Source organism: Rhea americana, unplaced genomic scaffold, assembly GCF_003343005.1.
Source record: "Rhea americana isolate MKP2758 unplaced genomic scaffold, rheAme1 scaffold_384, whole genome shotgun sequence".
NCBI lineage: Eukaryota > Metazoa > Chordata > Aves > Rheiformes > Rheidae > Rhea > Rhea americana.
Window position 1 is genome coordinate 67,460 of NW_028186517.1, and position 18,873 is coordinate 86,332.

The following is an 18,873-nucleotide window of genomic DNA, read 5'->3' on the forward strand; positions in this document are numbered from 1 at the left end:
TTTTTTTTTTGGTTCTTCGTGAAACACAAACAAGGGTGATTATTCATGTAAAAACAAAGTGTTTTCAAGGCTATTTACAAGCTGTGGAACTCTCATCTCAATGGTCCAAAGGGAATTTGAAAGGTGGCTCCAAAGGAGCACAGGAAGCATGCTGTGTCCCTTCACARCTCACCCCTACCAAAGATGCTTGTGCCCAGAAAACACACATTCCCTTACCGTCCAGCCTGGCTTCTTCAATCTGAATGTGGAGAACATGCTGAGGGGGGCACGGGGAAGGGATGTGACACTGAACTAAACCCAAGATACACCCAGAAGCCAAAGGAAGGAGCACAGTTACAGTTTCAGTGGTAGGACTGCCATGAGGGAGGGGTGAGCCTTGACAACAAGAGAAAACATCACTGCACTAAGTGTCAAAAGGGAATGCTGAAAATCAGTATTTGCACTACGTGGAGATGCTCCCTCAGGGGGGAATGCCCTGCTCAACACGCCTTTCCCAAAGCAAAACCCGCAAGAGGTGAGGACATAACATGGACGGCTGCAATGCATGAAGTTGCCCTCTCATCACACTAGGGTCAGACAGAGCCAAGGACATTACCGTGGCTCTTCTGGTGGCATCTTCTATTCCAGCTGTTCAAACAACTTCACTCCCTCTTGCAAACCTTCTTCCTGAAAGTCGTAGGAGCTCTGCCTTGCTGTGCAGCTACTCACAGAAGTAATGAGGAAGTTATCTAGCAAAGGGAAGAGTGGCACGAGTGAGCGTCCTCACCTAGAAGGCTGCAGGGGAGCAGCAGCTTTCATACAGCCAGGAGACAGGCAGAGGTATGTTTTAGGACAAAACCTAGCACTCCCCCTGCCTCCTTCCRCATCCAGTGCCTCACACCACCACCTGCTGCAGCAGTTACAGATGGTGGTGACTTGAGCACAAACACTTTCCAAGCAGACTGCCCACATAAAAAGCCTGTGTGCATGCTACATGCAGGGCAAGTATTTTCCAAAAGATGCTTTCCTGACTAAAAAAAATCCTGCCTTTGCAGATATCCAAGTAAAAAGTTTCTTAGCTGGTTACTGTAAGGTTACAGAACAAGCCAGAATGACACCACAGAAGGGGCAATGAGGGAGTACCAGCACAGAAACACACTTGGGTAATGCAGACATGGGGCACAACTAACCTCAGTACAACCAGGCCAGGGTATCAAACATTAATGCCCTTGTCAAGGGAAGCCGGTGAGTAAAGCACCAGCTACGGGAGCTAGGCCGGGCAGCAACGCATGCCCCAGCTGGTTAGCTCTTCCATCCACAAAGGGATTATTTTGGACTGACTTCAGTGAAGCGCAAGCAGTCAAGAGACAACAATCACCACTCAGCCAAGGCCCCCCTTGCTTATCCAACCCACTGCACAATCTCAGAGGCAGGAACAGGGGGTCCAGCCCTAACCCTCAGCCTTCTCTTTCACCATCCCCAGTGCAAGGACTTGTCAGAAGAGCAGAGGCTGTATGGCAGAAGGCCAGATCCAGGAAGAGAACAGTTTCAGCTGCAGTACCTCAGCTCTGTGTCACTAGGGAGATACTTGCCTACACTCCACGGGACCAAAATTACACAAAGGGAAAGACTGAAATGGTCCAAAATGCCCCACTGCACTGTTGGGGTCACATTAACTTGCTACAGATACTATTGCTAGACCATGAACCGAGTTCTTGCTTGGTCAGTGGTCCAAGGCAGAGTTACACTCGCAGAGCCCCCGTGCTTGCCTGTATGCAGGGCCTGCCCATGCCACTCTGTCCACTGAAGTTGCACAGGATGGCAGGAGAGGTGAGCAGGCCCCAGGCTCGAGCACAACTCAAAGCGTGTGGCACTTTCTCTCTGCCACAGCTCTGCCACAGGTTGCATTTGGTCATTTTATTTCTAAGCTTGGGTTGATCATTCACAGTACCCAAACATGAGAAAAATGCAGCATCAGAAGCAAAGCCCCTGGTTGGCAATACCCAGGGCAGAGCTAGCGACAAACACTAACACAGAGACCAGCACAAGTGTGCTGCTCACTGTCAGCCCCACAAATGCTGCTGGCTTTTACTCAAGCACCCTTTCTAGATCACTCAGGAGAGTTTCAAGCTACAGGTTCTCCTGGGGGCTCCTGAGGCAAGAGGCTCCCCAAGCCAGAGCTCCAACCCTCTTCTCCAGCCCCCTGAAGAGCCCTGCTCTCTCCTGCTTTCTCTTCCCTATGTCCAGGTCCCTCCCTCCAGAACGCACACGTGATGAGCGAAGCCCCAGGACGCCCAATGCCCAGCAGGTGTCTACAGAGTCTCCTCCAGAAGGCAGAGCTAGCGTGGTCAAAGCCATCTGGTAGGCACGAGGAGCTCTTCCATCCTGCCTCCCCTTAGCTCTTCTACTGAAGTACATTTAAAAACAATGGAGCAATATAATTGTTTAAAACCAAAGTTATCTGCTTTTTCCTGTGGTACTAGGTGGTCTTATTTGCTCCTGCACCAGGACAAGAATGAGAGATCGTAGCCCAGAGCTACTGGTTTTCCTCGCGCATCCGTTCCATGATGTTGATGAGGCTTTCCAGCCCAAATACATAACCCATATCCGGTCCATCATGCACAGTAGGGTCATCACGAAAGCCTTTGAATGTGCTATGCGCAAAGTCAATCATACGCACATCCACCTTGGGCTGGGCTGAGGAGCTGGACTCTGTGCTGCTGCTATCCTGAAGGCTCTCAGGGACAGAGCTGTCTACCCGCTTCAGGCGCATCTCTGCCCGGCGCTCCACAAACATCCCTGCCCTGCTGTCTTTCCCATCATAAATGATGAGAAGGGAGCTGGAGTAGAAGCGGTAGGAGGCCTGTCTCTCCAAAACTGCTTTCAGACTTCGGAGTTTGGTGAGGACAGGTTCAAAGAGGTCCTTACGCAGCTCTAGGCCATTGTGGAGATACTGGTAGAGGGCATTGCGGAAGCCCTCGATGGAAAGACCGCGTCCATAGTATTTATTCCTGCATAAGTAATGCCCTGTGTCCAGCTGATAGACCTAGAAGGCCAAAGGAAATATACATCAAGTAGGAAGGACAGGTTAAGGTAATATACAGACAACCTAGAGCTGTCTTGTGTACTGACAGGACAAAGAGACATCTTGCATCACCACCAGCACTCCCAAAAGAGAGCAGGAAACAGCTTTACCTGTTTCTTGAATCCCAAAGCACCTTACGGGTGCATCCCATAGGCACGTTGCTCGCCACAAGCAAGGCGTCCAAGAACTGCTTCTCTCCTGGGAGGCCCAAAGGACAGCTCCTCAGTCCGAGTGTCCCCAAAAAGTATGACACAACAGGCTCTAAGGCTTAAAGAGTCAAGTTCTATAGCAACTCTGAACTCCTTCAGCAGTGAGGGCTGCCTATATGTATTATCATGTGACATATATTAATGAGGGGCCCTCATTGCTTCAAAGCCTGCAGGCAGAGATCTGCATTACAAAATACTTGTGCAGGTGGGGAAATTCTACATATTCTACAACAGYACTACAGGCAAATCCTTCTGTTCAGGGACTAACCACAAGAAAAGAGGAACTTGTAAACTCCCAGTACAGAAGCAAATGTCAGATGCTGCTGAAACTGAGATACTCCTCGCCTTGATGGGTATTGCTATTCTAGCTAAACACTAAGCCACAGAAACACAGGCCTGCTAGATTTTCATTTGCAAACCCGAAATTCTCAGTGTAAACAGCTTTGGATAAAAGCAGGCGCTGCCTTTACTGTAGGCTTAGAAATGAATACAAAAAGCACGTATCAAACACTGGTATACTTACCTGAAGCAGGAAGACTCACGTAATTCATGCTCAACAGAAAGCACTTTACTAGAAGCTCTAATGGGGCTGGGAAAAGGTATGTGCAGCACCTGGACACTTGGGGATCCCTACCTGCATCCCACACACGCGTACACCCAAGGTGGCAGAAGTACTCTGTTCACACTTCTTCATCTGCCGAGCAGCCTTCTCCTCAGAGGCATCATCTCCATGCTGTCTGGTCCCCATCTTCAGATCAAGTACACAGGGAAACCTGAAATGATGCACCACATTCTCCAGCAAAAGGAACTCTGGGAGACTGTCAAGGAGAGCTCATCTCTCAGAGATGCTTCTCCGCGTGGCTACCACAAACAGGAACTTGAGCACTCTTGACTGAATCATKAGACAGAGTAGGGCAACAAACAAACAGGAACTGAAGGACAGACAGAAGAAACTGTTTGAGAGGGTGAAAGGACAAAATCTAAACAGTAGTACACAGGTTTCACCACACTTAGTGGAAKTTAAGAAATTAGACTAGAATATGGAACGCCTAATACTAAGTAAGGACATAACGCAACAGGCATACYGGACACTCAACACAAAGTCAGGAACAGAACACCGGTGTCAGGAAAGACATGGTAATGCCAATAAGAGTTGGTAACAAATTAAGGGAGAGCTTAAAAATCAAAACAGAATAACACCTTAACCATATTTTCAAAGAACACAGAATCCCCATCGGGGGGAGGGAAAAAAAAAAAAAAATCAAGCCTCAAGGAATAGCAATAGTACTACAGCCTAACCGGAAGAGCAATACTGACTGGCACACTGGGGGAAACTGGAGAAGCTACAAAGGCAGGAAACAGTAATGGGAGTCTTCAATTACCACCACACACAATGAGCAAACCTTACATTATGCACAATGTTGAGAACAAATCTGAGACAATCAACGCGCGTGCAAGGAGCGGCTCATCCCAAACGGGAAAAAAGAACAACCTTTAACTTTGCCCTGAGCAATGCTGCAGGAAAYGGTTCAATACATTACTCTGAAATGGCAACCGCAACATAGCTAGATTAAACTTGCAGGGAAGTTTAATCTGCACAAAAGCCAAGAAAGCTCAAAAATTGTGTTTGGTTTTGAAAGAGGAACTACATAAAAACAAGGAAGTATGTTAAAAGGAAGACTAATGGACAACCAAGAAGAATTACACCTCTGCAAGTGCTGTGGACACTACTTAAAAATCTGGAGGCTCAAGGCACACATTTGAGAATGGGAAAAGGGAAGCCTACATATTTAAAATGAGGCACAAGGAAAACAGCTATTAAAACCAAGGTTGCCTCTGTGTGAGGAAAACAGAATCAAGCTCTGGTAGGTAAAAACAMAAGTTGGCAAGTTAAACACAAATGTATGAGTAGTAATTCAGTAAAGGACAGAAGAGAATACAAACACCTTTTCAAACACATGAGGAAGACATTCAGATAGTCTGAAGGGTTTAAAGACAATCAAGGAATAAAAGACRCTATCAGGATAATGAAGATTTAAATATAAAATGGACATCTTAAGAAAAACCAGAACAAAAGCTTAGCTTCTGCATTTACTGGAGAAGAGCTCAGGGGGATCTCCAAGCTAGAACACTTTTCTGARTTCAGAGAATTGTCTCAAACTAAGTGCCACCAGAAGAGCTCACATGTCCAACAGACAAAGAAAAACAGATCACAAGAACTGGGTGGTCTCACCCAAGAGTCCTAGAGATCCATACACGAGCTAAAGGAGGCTACTGCGACACTGATTTTGAGAGATCTGGGGAACTACCGACTGATAGAACTGTACCAAACAGSTCAGCAGGAAACTGTAATAAAGAACCAGGTTGGCAGGCACACAGACAAATATGATTCATCAGGGAAGGATCAGCACACCTGTTGTAAAAGGAAGTAACACCTCACAAATATCCTACGGTTCCTTGGTAACTTTGAMAAATGCAGGCATGAGGTGTTGAGACTGATGAAACCAGCACGTACTAATATTGAGACATCTGACATAATGCCTTACTAGAGAGGCTAAGCAGCAGACTGAGGACTCAGATCCTTGCAGAGACAAACTACTTACAAGATGAAGAAAAAAGTCTAGGGATGTCTGACTGATATCACAGCCAAAGTCACCAGTAAGGTCTTTGCTCAACAAGTGATCCAGAAAAGGGAACAAACAGTAAGATGACAAAGTCTGCTGACATTACTAAGTTACTCAAGGTTGTAAAAACGAGGACCAATCACGAAAAACCCCCAGACAGCCCTTATGAGACTGGTCAGAAAAAATTTTCTAGCGTTAACACGTGATGTGATGCACACAGGGAGAAAAACAGTATAATGTATAAAGCAGTGGGTTTTAAGACAACTATAATCAGCTGGGAATGGTATCTTGGGGCTTACAAGAAGCAGCTTTCATCAAAACACCAGTTCACTGCTAAAGAGTAGCTAAAACAAAAGTGAATGCTAGGAATTATGATGAAAAGGAGAGAGAATATCATTGTACACCTGTGGAAATCTCTGGTTCACCCGCGCTTTCAACAGCGTGCAGTTCTGGTCACCATCTCAGAGATGCAGTGGAAGAGATCAAAAAAAAAAAGCAACAAGGACAATCATAGGTACAGAGCAGCTCCTCCCAAGCAGTAAACGCTCTGCATCTGCTGCTAGGCAAACACAAAATAACTCCAAAAGCTTTCCCAAGCATTAGTGTTAGATATTAACGCCACTGTAAGGGAAGCAGGAAGAAATAATCAAGAGAAACATGTAACAGTTTTGTTTGTGCTAAGAAAGGCATATTCTCAGCATGGAAGTGAAGCAAACACAGGCCTAGCTGCTTCCAGCAGCAAATGTGTAGGCCAGCACAGCAGTGGCAATCTGATACACTCAGTTTCACTTTCCAAAGGATACTATAGAGTTTTCGGTCCTTGGACTCCGATCGCATGCGGCTCAGCTGCTGCTTGTGACARCGCAGGCTCCAGGGGTTGTAGCTGATCTTTTCAGAACTCAGACCACTGTTTCCATCCAACATCTGAAATGGAACATCTGAATGGATGTGCAAGTCTACTCTGGGACTCTTCATTTCCTGGATGCTGCTGATACAAAAAACAGAATAAGCTTGCCTGTTAGAAACCATATATTATCCAGATAATTACAACAATTGCACACAAATCCGCCTCTTGCGCAGGACTGTCTCCTGTCACTTCTCCTGCTGCACACTTCACACAATATAAACCTGCTAGCTTCTGAGCAGCAAATCCTCGCTTACACACTAGGCTGCGAAACCATGCTCAAGGGTGCTGTCTATCTAACACCTATGCTAGGTTGTACTGTACTTGACAAAATAGGCAGGAACATTTCTTCTTTCTCAGTGAGCTCATGCTGTGGTGATGAGGCAAAGACCTATATTCTAGGTACCCCTGAAAGAAACCTCTAGACTGGTGACCAGATGTGAAGAAAAGTGTTTGAATCATCTCCACATGCTTTAAAGACAAAAAGGAGAAGTCTAGGTGGCTTTYATGTGGGTTCAATTTCCCGTAAGTGGAAAATCCTTGCTCTTGTCTATTGGCCAGCACACGTGAGAGGATTCACCATCTTGTCCAGCACAGTTTTAACTGTGAAAGGTGAATTTATTTTAGTAGCTTACCAACACAATAAGCAGAAACAGCTGGAATATTTACAGCTAGTCCTTTGGTTCCAAATCTAATAAACAGCMAAGGGCTATCCTGTGTCAGAAGAACTTCACTTGGACATGTTTGTCCTGRATGAGATAAAACTCCTGATAAGGTTTCAGTACCATAGTCTGTGTAGCACCCTGGGCTGGCAAGTGCGAGACACTCAAGCTAGTGTGTGGAAGCACAAATTACCCTCAGTGAAGAAAGCACTAGAGCTCGAAGGGGACAGGAAATTGCGCACTCAATACATTTTCACTGGGCCCCAAAGCTTTTACCTTTCAGTGCCATCACTGGCCAGGCCAGGTTTTTCCTCCTTGTGCTCAGTGCCGCTGCCTGATCTATGAAGGCTCCGACGCGAGTGCTTGCGTCGTGGTTGGTCCCTCTCTGGCATATCATCCTGTTCCAAAGTCTCATTCTCCACATAAGGATATGCCACCAGGTTAATGTAGCCATCGCTGTCTCCCTCAAAACAGACAGACACCACACCTGCCAGAAAGAAGTGACACATCAGTCATTCACAGCAGTTATTTTCCAGGGAAGGGAATACACAGTTAGCAGCATCCAAATGTAAAAGGGGGGGGGGAGGCAGAATCAGACGCAGCAAAGAAAATCCCTATGCCACTACCCGAGCAAACAGCCAGCTGGGGTGGCGAAAGCTGTGCCATCCACAGGAAATTAAGTACATTTCACTACACAGGGCTTTTAGCCCAGTACCCTAACAACTTACTGAGCTGTGTCAGTTAAAGTACAGCTGGTATTTCGAGGGAAGTGATTATTCTCCTCTCTCCAGTCCTGCAGCCCCCACTGCAAAAGAGATGTCAAACTGGAGGAAGTCAAGTGTAGGCTACCAAGAGGATGAAAGGACTGAAGCATATGAAATATGTATGTAGCTTATTCAGGTGAGTATCTATGTCCTACAGAACTGCTCCTGCTGTCTACAAGGGCATCCCTTGTCAGAGAGGAGTGTGTTTTTTCTGCTAAAGAACAGTTCTCCAGCATCTGAGTTAGGAAGTATAGAGTTTTAAGGTTTAAGTGACAACTGCTGCTTTTTACCTTAAGTCAACCAGTCTTACGGAAAAGGGATCTGCAAGGTCCCAGGGGTTCCTAGTGATAGGAACAGGAGGTCACTGAAGCAAAACTACTTCAGCCAGGTGCAAGCAAACAGGATCACTTTTGTCCTGTCCCAGTTTTACCTTCTGAAGACTCCTGGAAAACACCACAGTCCAAGGGAAGGTAGAGATCTTTCACAGGATAGACTCTGAAGGTATCTAACCAGCCAGCCATGCAGCAGAACAGTCAGCACTTCTCGTAAAAGTTGACATCATCATCTTTGGGACTCCCCCAGCCCTGAAAATGAGGCTATCAACTCATCTGCACTGGAACAGGTCACCGAGAGAGGCTGTGGAGTCTCCTTCTCTGGAGATATTCAGAGCCTGCCTTGATGCAACCCTGTCTAACATGCTCTAGGGGACCCTGCTGAGTGGGGGTGGGTGGACAAGATGATCTCCAGAGGTCCCTTCCAACCTTACTGATTCTGTGATCTCCTAATTTGAAATTATAAACTATTTCATTAGCTTGTCACTAGTCTCAGACAGCTGTCAGGAGTAACCAATGCTAGATGAAAGGGTAACCTTAGAATAATATCTGAACGTTAAAACGGGGAATGCCATCCCCAATATTTCCTTCCTCAAGAAGGGCAGGGAAGATTGCTGGTACTAACAGGAACCTGCACTGCACAATTCACAGATGAAATCTCACATTGGAGACTCATGTGACATACCTTCAGGCTACCAGGAAGGTCTTCCAGGCTTCCATCTGGGTTATTAGCTTCATTAGTTTTAAGCATATCTCCCAAAGAAGGCCTGACATCACATCAGTTCCAGTAATCGCACAGGCTCTCTGATGGGTTGCCAAAGCACCATATGGCCCAAAAGTGGCTTGAGGATACAAAAGGACCTGTCTGTTTGAGATGTTATCTTTCACCCATGATCTGCCTACAGACCCAGGTAAGTTGACACTGCTTTGAGACCTTCAGGCTGTGTGCAGATTAAATGGCAAGACCCTGAGCAGATGGTGGTCCCAGCTGTCTGTGAAGCACAGTCCTACCAGAGCCATGCTGCAACAAAGCAGCAGAGGGAATCCAAATACTGAGAGTCCTCCAGAATGCTACCTGCCACCACCATCCTCCTCCTGAATCTGAACATGTGGTCAGAGGTATACTGAGCTTTCTAAAGATAATGACAAGCTGCTACCCTCCTAAAATGATATGGAGGCTGGAATTTTCCGTTCCTTTGATGTGGCTGGGAACAAGGGCTTCACCTCATTGCCCAGAAAGAAACACTTCCTGCTTCAGCAGCTTTCTGATACGGGGTRGTAAAAGAGATGGGATGAAGCACCAGTAAATTACCAGACTGGAATGTGCAAATGCTCAGTATATTTATGACCTAACTTCATGTGCTCAAGGTCAATTGCCATGGCAATAAATAACACATCTATAACCTGAAGCTGCAGACTACAACCATCACTTCGGATTTAGAAAGAAATCCTCCTTTCCAAAAGTTTCTATCAAACTGCTAGTTTTCAGAAGAGGAAGAATTAAAAAATTAAAATCAGACAAAAGGACAGAAACATATCAGTAGATCCAGGAAAATGAGAGAGCAGGTCCATGAAACAGTATCTCCATCCTGATGTAGCAACAGGCCTCACCTTTGTACTCAGGTGTGAACTCCTTCATTTCTGGGGGTAGAGATTCATAGAAGCGCTGTTCTCTGGTAATTAAAGGCTTGCAGACAGTATGGTCATCATAGCGCATCATGCTGCTGTGGCCGCCAACCTGGTGAATGAAAGGCTCCAGCAGGACCCCTCGGTCTCCAGACTGAGTGGCATTCTTGCCATACTTGCCCACTTCCATGGTTTGACAAACACACATTGCGTTGGGCACCAGTTGCACTCTTGGAGCATGGGGAGAGCCACATGGGCTGGGAGGGGTAGCTTGGCAATTGATGGATAGCGAACAGCTAAGAAATTCTTGCAATTTGCTTCCTTAGGATGATCTGAAAAAGAAAATGAGATTTCTGTGAGTGGAAGACCACTTGCATTCACTCCATATTTCCTAAGAAAAGTTTTTAGTTTTTGGTGTTTATTTATATCCATAACTGCTCCTCTTCCGTTCTCAATTTACATCTTTCTTGATCCAGCATACTCTTTGCCACTGCTTTCATCTGTGGGTAAACACACACTAATTTGGAGGCAGTCTCATCTAGAGTTTCTCCAGTAGGATTGATAAGAGACAGGGCAAGGAGGAACTGTTCATGTTTTGAGCCTCTCATTAAAAAAAAAATAATTAAAAAAAATAGTTCTCCACTTCAATTTATCAGTAAGGCAAAGTGATAATGGAGCACAAATTGTGAGCTACACCACAATTAAAACCACGCCAACATCTGCCTATCAGTAACAGTGACAGAATTAATACAAGCAGAGCAAACCTTTCAAGAATCTGAATTCTGCTCCTTGTGCCTTTGCATTTTTAAAAACTAAATGATTAAATAATTCCTGTTCACCTTCCACCATAACACTGTTTTCTTTTCTCACATCTTTCTTTTCAAGTCATGAAAGACCTATGCAGTAAGTGGGCAACGTTCATTCTGTCATTGCATATATATGCGATATCCAAATATATTCCCCTTGGATTCTCCTCTTTATTACTGCAAGTCCTTTAGGACAACAGCTATTTCCTGCTGCTTCTATAGCACCTACTTGCATAATAGGCGCATGATTTCCAGAGGTATGCAAGAGAGATTGCTAAATCTAAATGTGATTAGAAGTGCTCTGGAGAACACAGCTGCCCTTTTAATATTTGTAAAGTGCCCAGCACAGCCACAGGCTTATGGAAAACTAAAGAAGTTCATCTTCTCTCCACATAATTTGCTCTTTCCAGCTTAGCTCATAGCTGTTCCTGAGGCTGCTACGGAAAACAGAGCGCAGGATTTTTTCCAGAGTGCTCTTATCCCAGCTCTTTGGTATGTAAAACATATGGCAATTAATTTCTGAACTCATTAAATCTCTGGTGTCTTAACATAGCCACACCTGAGGGCAATATAATTAAAGCCTGATGGATCTCACAGGCCTGAACAAGAGACATGGTCCAGGCTGTTCCTCATTTGACCACAGGATGTCTCCGGAACTACACAACACTGCAGATGGGCGAGAAGTTCCAGGACAAAGATGGGCTCTTCTTCCCTTCTCCAATTTAATCACGTAAAAGATGCGACTCAAAAGACTGAAACTAGACGGGATACTTCATAACGTGTTTAAACCTATCTATCCAAAAGCTCCCAGCAACAGGACAGTGCTTCTCTCCCCATGTCTGCACCTTCCTGCTCCCCTCCTCACGCTGGATTTGGGAATTGTATGACTGTACAGTTTGTGTTAAATCACCTCACTGACCCAATGGAAAACACTTCCTTTTGTGTTTAGATGACCATAAGATCACATAACAGCATTCAACAAAAGAGGAAGAATACAAATATTAAGAGGGCTTTTAGAATAGGGACAGAGGGAGGCAAAGAGTAGGAAAACAAAAAACAAAAAACAAAACAAAAAAAACAACTAAAAAAAGAAAGAACACAACAGTCCCTCTCTGCAACAACACACACTTTGATTCATCTAAGTATAATATATCCTTCAAGGTCTCCATTTCCTAACCCCACTCAGAGCCAGTCATAACACAAAGACAACACACACTGGTTATCTCTTCTCTCTCAACTGGTGTATCAACATGAAGAAATTTCAACAGCTGAGACATCCTAGGTAGTTTTTTTAAGCTTTGTTTAATGACATTTAATATCTGCTAACAAGCAAGGTGCCAACACCTGGCAACGGATCAGCACTTTACAAATTTCAGACAAACACTTGGCAGACGTAAATCTCCCCAAGCTCACACAGCTTTGTCTTAGATTCCATTTCTTTTGTTTTCTCAATGATTAAAATAGTTTTCAGTTACTTCAAACAACATGGAGACAAGCTTAATTTCACATCTTCCTTAAGTTTAAACTTTATAGAGAGAAGAGATCCACCTGTAGGATAAGGATAATTAACATATACTCAGGAGACACCTATTTGATTCTCAGGTCTGCTACTAGTCCCAGAATTCAGCAAAAATCCATCGCAAAATGTCTCACAGTCTCAGTATTTCCTTTCCTCACTGGCGAAACTATTATCCCTATTTTACAGAAGGGAGATTAGTTTCAGGCAGCCGTAACATGGAGCTCACAAATACCTGTGCACAATCACCTGCCAAGGCCCCTGCAGACTGTTCTCACAGTCAGAAGTGCTTCACCTAGAGGCTACAGGCAGATTTTAGCCACCAACAGATTTGAGTCCTCTGCCTACTTTCAGCAGCTTTCTTTCCTACAGATAGAAAAGACAATAACCAATAATAATTCATCCAAATTATTTTGAGGCCACTCATATTGTGGAGTCCCTCAAGCCTTCTCCACTACACGGCCTAGAGATATCCGTGACATAACTGAAGTGGCCCACGGCCTCCTTAGAAAGTGAAAGTGATGAGAGCCTGTAACCACCGAGAAGCGACTCAGGCTCACTGCCAACCACGCCAACTACCGAGCTGTACCAAAGACAAGCAAAAAGGCAAGAAGTGGGCTTTATAGACTGCTTTGGTGGTAATTTTCTGTGTTTCATTACTCTTACTCACTAGCAAAACAGGAACAATGAGTATGTGATCAATAATCCCTGCATTTCAGGAAGGGTCATGCAACAGCAGGTCAGAAGATATTTCCACCTGCAAGATCCTTCATATCTCCTCAGCAAACTACTGAATAAATTTCAGCTGGCTCCCTATTAATTTCTTGTGACCTCCACAAGGAATTCATGCACACAACGTGGCATGCTTGGTCTTTTGAACTATTAACAGCTCTACTCAGAGAGCAACTCAACATGACAAGTTTCAGATACGCAATCACATCTGTGAAGTAGTGACAGTCACAAAGAAAACATTCTGTGGCCATGATGCGAGAGAACGGTCCGGGAACCAGGCGAGGGGAGAGATTCCAAACTTGGTTACAAGTGTTCAACACATTCATCCAGGCTCTCTAAAGAGAACAACAACATGTCCAGTACTTTCCATGTTTTCCAAGAAAACAACAATATGTCTAGTATATGAGCAAATTCTTTGTGGCAAGTGTATTTCGCAGACATATGTATTTATTATTTTTATATACATATATATATATATATATATATATGCATAAAAACAAGGAAGTTGTATACAGGGTTTTCATTTTCAAACGGGACATGCTATGTCTCATACACAGCTCTGAGTCATTCTGATGAAAAACATTAAGTAAAACACTTAAGTAAAAAACATGGACACTACTGATGAATACGGACAGAAGAATCCCAGTAGCTTCAAACAATTATAAAGCAGAAAACTATTTGAAAGCCTAAATATCACTCATCCTTCCTCTGCTAAACAAAGGCATTGGTTCAACTATTTTAGCTGGCCTCTTGTAAAATTTAGAGTCCTTGCAATTATACTGTAAAATGTAATGCATACCTCACACAAATCAACTTGAGAAAAGACCAGTTCATCCAAGCAGGTCCTTTGATACTGTCCAACATTTCCATTATATAATTAAACAGCAGTAAAACATTTAGGCTAATTTAGCATCTCCCCTTCCCACATACTGATCTACAGTTAGCAAGACAGAGCACTCATTTTAATCAAGCCAAACTTTAGGGGCAGGGGTGTGTCAAGAACACAGTTATCAGTGATTACAGAACAACATACTGTATCTGCTATTCCATTATCTTCTCCAGTAAAATAATAGTAATAATTTGCCTGAAAGGGAACAAGCTCTTACATTTAAGTCTACATGTCTGAAACATATCTCCAAATTTGTTTCTCAACTTCATGGCTCACAGCTTCAGAACTTGCTTATTGAGCAGAATGGGTATAAAAAATAGCAACAGACTTTTTTTCCTTCGTTGCAGTAACACTTAAAATCTTTCCAAAGAAGGGCCAGGAAAACACAGATGAACTAACTTTGCTCTTAAACCTTGAAGTGGTGTAAAACCTGCCCTTAATACTGGTGCTACCCTCAAGTCCAGCACACACTACTCCACAGGAACAAATAGCAGGGAGCTCTTCAAGATCCAGCCAGAGTAATGTTAAAAATTACTGCCCCTTGGCTTAAAACTACCAATCCTCTTACTAGACCACCAGAATCAAGTGATCGGCTAGCTGCAACCAAGAGGAACTAGATGGGGGCAGGAGGAAGAAGAATATCCTGGACACTAATGCACATATATATGGGTGTGCAGAAAGAGACACCACAAAGAACAGAAGTATAAGACACTTGTACAGGATCCCAATTTTAGGCAATTTCAAACTTCGGGGCAAGACATCAGCTCTTGCAAAAATACATTAGCGAAGATGTTCCATATCAGAGACACAGTACTGCGTGACCATTCCTTACCCACTCCACTGCAGGTTAAACCCTTCCCTGGTCTGTAGCTTCACGGTCACTAGAAGACAGCACCAGCTTCCCAAAGAAGCAGCTGCATCCTCCTCTCAAATCCAGTCTCGTATCAGCATGAGAATTCATACAGCTGCACAAACTGGATCAAGACACTCATTTCTTTGCTGAGKTGGTTTCATTCAGATCAGGCTGCCAGCTGTCATTCACTGTGCAACTGTACCAGTGTCTGTGTTGACCTCAAGACAGGTGCAGCAAGAAGATAGCAGAAATGCTTCCTTCTGCCAGGTCACAGCTAGCAGAAAACCACATAGCCTGAGGACACCAGCACGGGAATACGGGAGTGAGAAGAGCAGAAATAGCTTATTTTAGTGGAATAACTTAAGATGACAGGGAAGCTAGCCTCAGACGTGACTGTGCATTTGAGAAGTAGCAGCAGAGAGCTTAACAGCAATGGGCACAAGAACTTCTGCAAACCACACCATCATGCTGACATTCTCAGTCTTTATAAGCTAAGTCTTGTAAGGAAAAATTGGCAAAACTTCGTAATTCACTACTAAAGCTATTTTCTACCAAAAAAAGAAGAGAACAAATATTTAAGACTGTAATGTATAGCTGACTGCATTAAGCACAACTGACTYGCACCTTCATTTTAGGTAGTCTACACAAGTCAGTCTTTCCAGTATCATCTTCCTGCAGCTCCCAAGACCGTGGCTAGCACTCAGGATCTGCACTGCTGAAGAATAAGACAAACAGATGGACACTGAGGATTCTGGAGCTGACCACAGGCAAGAGAAATATTGACCTTAAGTCATGCTGAGAGAAACTGGACTTGGACTTTCTCTTAACTAYCCCAAAACAGTCAAAACAAAAGCATAATACAAAACATTAGTACATCAGGCAAAGGACTAGAGCATCTGGCCAACAGGTGCCTGATGATTGCTTGCAATAAGCTAATCGCTTTGGCAATGTGCAGAAGCATCTAGCATCCATGCTGCMAAGTCCTGTGTTCTCCTGTCACACTAGGTTGAGCAACCCAACTTCTGTGGAAGCAAATCTATAGTAAGAAGCAACTGTTTCCCACTGCACTGTGAGATAAGCTTCCCAGCACAAAAGCCCTGCCTCTTTTCTGAGCCTCCATGCTGACCCACAGGCCTGAGACAGATCTATCTAGTCAGCAGAAGGTGGAGACCACTCTTGGGACCTGGGCATAAAGGGGAGGCCTCTTCAGGAATCTGTGACTACAACTACGACATAACTACAAACATTCGAATTTGGCCAGCCTGATATCCCGGAAGCTACAAACCCCTGTGTCAAAATAAGGCTTCCTAGTCAGCTTGAGCATGTAGCTTTGAACTCTGAACCTCCCCCCGCATATTATCCAAAGCTTAAACTATTAGCAAATGCAGCACTCCTTAGACACAGTGTCCTAACCAAGGTAAAYATGGTTCTTAAGATGAGGACCAAACAGTAGAATATTATCCTTGCACATAAATCAAAAGCAGAAAGCAAGCTTTAGGCAAAGCTGTTGAGGAGAAAAAAGAAAAAAAAAGGAAAGGAAAAAAGAAAGCAAGCTGAGAATGCTAACACTTGAGATGGTAGGGGAAGATATGCCAGAATGGAGTGCTCTGTCTAAACACAACAACTTAGAGGGCAAGAACCTCTTTTAGGCATGCTCCACTGCATGCCATGGGCTAATCTGGGGTTAAAGAAGTTTTTTCTTAGATGCCAGACTAGCATGGTCTGCACAGGCCCTTCTGCTGTCACCTACACAAAGTATAGCACACTTTCAAGGAGGGATGAGATACTTAAATTCCTTGCTAGCTATCTCAACGCAYAGACGATACCAGTTTTCTCACACTGGTACACCGCAGTTACAGCTTCTCATTCTTTACGACAAGCTTTAGCCTACAATAGAGTGCTAGGAAATGTGTGGGACATTTGGCAACATACGGAACAGGTGCTCTGGAACACTTTGTGAACATCTGTTAGGCAGCTGTCTGCAACCAAGGGGTAACCAAAGCCAGTGGCTCAGATGGCCATTCCTATTCCGCACAGTGCTGGGAAGATGGCAGCTCCGGGGGAAGAGGACTGCATATAACAGGGAGGTGGGTTGATTTAATTCCCTTGCTGCTCTTTTCTCTGAGCTTCCCCTTCTCTGCTGGAGACAAGCAGCACACCAGCAGGAGGACACAGGCTGCCTGAGAACCTGCCAGTCCCTCCCACTGGTATCACTGTCACTGCAAAGACGARGCTGAAGGAAGGTCCAGTCCTAGTTACGACCACGCTTTCCTCTCCAGTAGGCAGCAAGGCATGAGAGCTGGGCGAGAGGAAGCTGAGCTGCCGAATCCCACTACATCCCACTATAAGCACACACTTCCTCAAAGTAAAGAGCACCACTTCTGTTCAGAAACACTGGCCTCGATCCAAGCCCAAGAGCTTCCACAGCAGCAAGACCTCACTGAATATGTACCTTAACACAGACTGCTTTATCAATACTAGCCCAGACTTTCTTACAAGCTTGTGCCCAGGGCAGCAGGATCATCCAGTAACAGCTTTTCATTTTATAGGAGAGATGAAAATATGACACACACTCCCTTAGAACAGCTTAGGGAAGATGCTTGTGAGGCCACATCACTCAGCTTTTTGCATTAATTTTTGGCTTCTCTTCACCTCACTTATAAAGAGAGAAAAAAAGCCTGCAYTGGATACAAGGWATTTTTAAACAATTCAAATGCAAAMATTGTCATTCAGCACAGCTCCAGATCCAAAACAATCACAGAATTCATTTTCTGTAATCACTGAYCATAAGGAATCATCCATGAAGCAAGGACATTTCCTGAATTCACACAAGTGAAGAGAAGTATGGCAAAACTGTCAACAAGCAACTACAGCCCTAAAATCACATCAGTCCCATAGAAAAGACTTGGCTCAAAAATGAACTTGGGAAGAATTTGGAATTCAACTTCCAGCCTGAAAATTAAGCAGAGAGAACAACTTCATCTCTCGTCTCAAAAATGTTTCAAGTTCTCATTAAYTGCGATAGCAAAGAATGTTTACTCTTCAGTCACAAATCTTGGCCTCCTCCCTAAAATGAGGCCTAAATAAGCCAGCTTCCTAAGAAAATCTTGAAAGGCTACATGATCATGTAGGTAACTCCACCCAAATCCTTACTTACTCCACAAAGAGGACAGAACAACTGCGCTATCGGAACTGAGTGTTAGGAGGAATGCACTCATGTGGAGGAGGAAAAGATGTACTTTACTGTCAGCTGTGGGTACCAAATTCTACAGCATCACAAGTTGAGACCGAAGAGCGAGTTAATGCACCACAGTAACCTGCTGACACAAAGCCAGAGAATGGCTCAGTGCTGGTGGTGCTTATACCAAACCAGAGGACGACAATGCCRCAAAGCAAGCAGCTGCTGGCAGAGAAATGGAAGGTGGGATTTTGTGGCAACACACACAGTGCTTACCAAAATGGACTGCCAGAGGGAACTGCTCAGTGCCACACGGGTAGCCCCACCAAACAGGCAAGAATCCACAGTAACCACTCGAGTGGCAAAGGCTAAGGTCTCTGGTTTGCACCAGCAGAAGGGTAGAGAAAATACTGGCGTCTCATAAGTGACCTCTTRGTCTTCTCCACACTAAACAGGTCTCTGAAGTCTTCAGAGTTGCCAAAGCCAAGAAAGTCAGCTTGGCCTAATCACCTACAGGGTAATTGCTGGCTCCAAAGCYGGAATGATGCTGTCATCATACCTTTGTGCAAGCAGCTCCAGAACTTGAGCTCCCACTCACACCTCCGCACAGACCTGACAAGTAGAAACACTGCTTCTTGGGCAGGTGGCCCTAAGGCTCCCAACCAGTACAAACACCTGGAACGTGGGCGGGAGGATAGGACAAGATCCTTCCAG

At 44.5% G+C, this 18,873-nt stretch overlaps 1 protein-coding gene across 3 annotated transcripts in view; it reads right to left on the minus strand.

Annotated features, from left to right (window-relative positions):
• IP6K1 (inositol hexakisphosphate kinase 1) overlaps positions 1–18,873 on the minus strand; it is a 40,447-nt gene that overhangs the window by 18 nt on the left and 21,556 nt on the right. For 2 of the 3 annotated variants that reach the window (XM_085313402.1, XM_085313401.1), the window contains 5 exons: positions 10,171–10,517; positions 7,740–7,950; positions 6,701–6,885; positions 3,908–4,083; positions 1–3,025 (listed from right to left, as the gene is read on the minus strand). The exon at positions 1–3,025 is cut by the window's left edge and continues 18 nt beyond it. In XM_085313402.1, coding sequence (XP_085169528.1) covers positions 2,516–3,025; positions 3,908–4,083; positions 6,701–6,885; positions 7,740–7,950; positions 10,171–10,393 — 1,305 coding nt within the window. In that variant the 5' untranslated portion in view covers positions 10,394–10,517 and the 3' untranslated portion in view covers positions 1–2,515. The remainder of the gene's footprint in view (positions 3,026–3,907; positions 4,084–6,700; positions 6,886–7,739; positions 7,951–10,170; positions 10,518–18,873) is intronic. The other variant, XM_085313403.1, reaches the window with a different exon arrangement.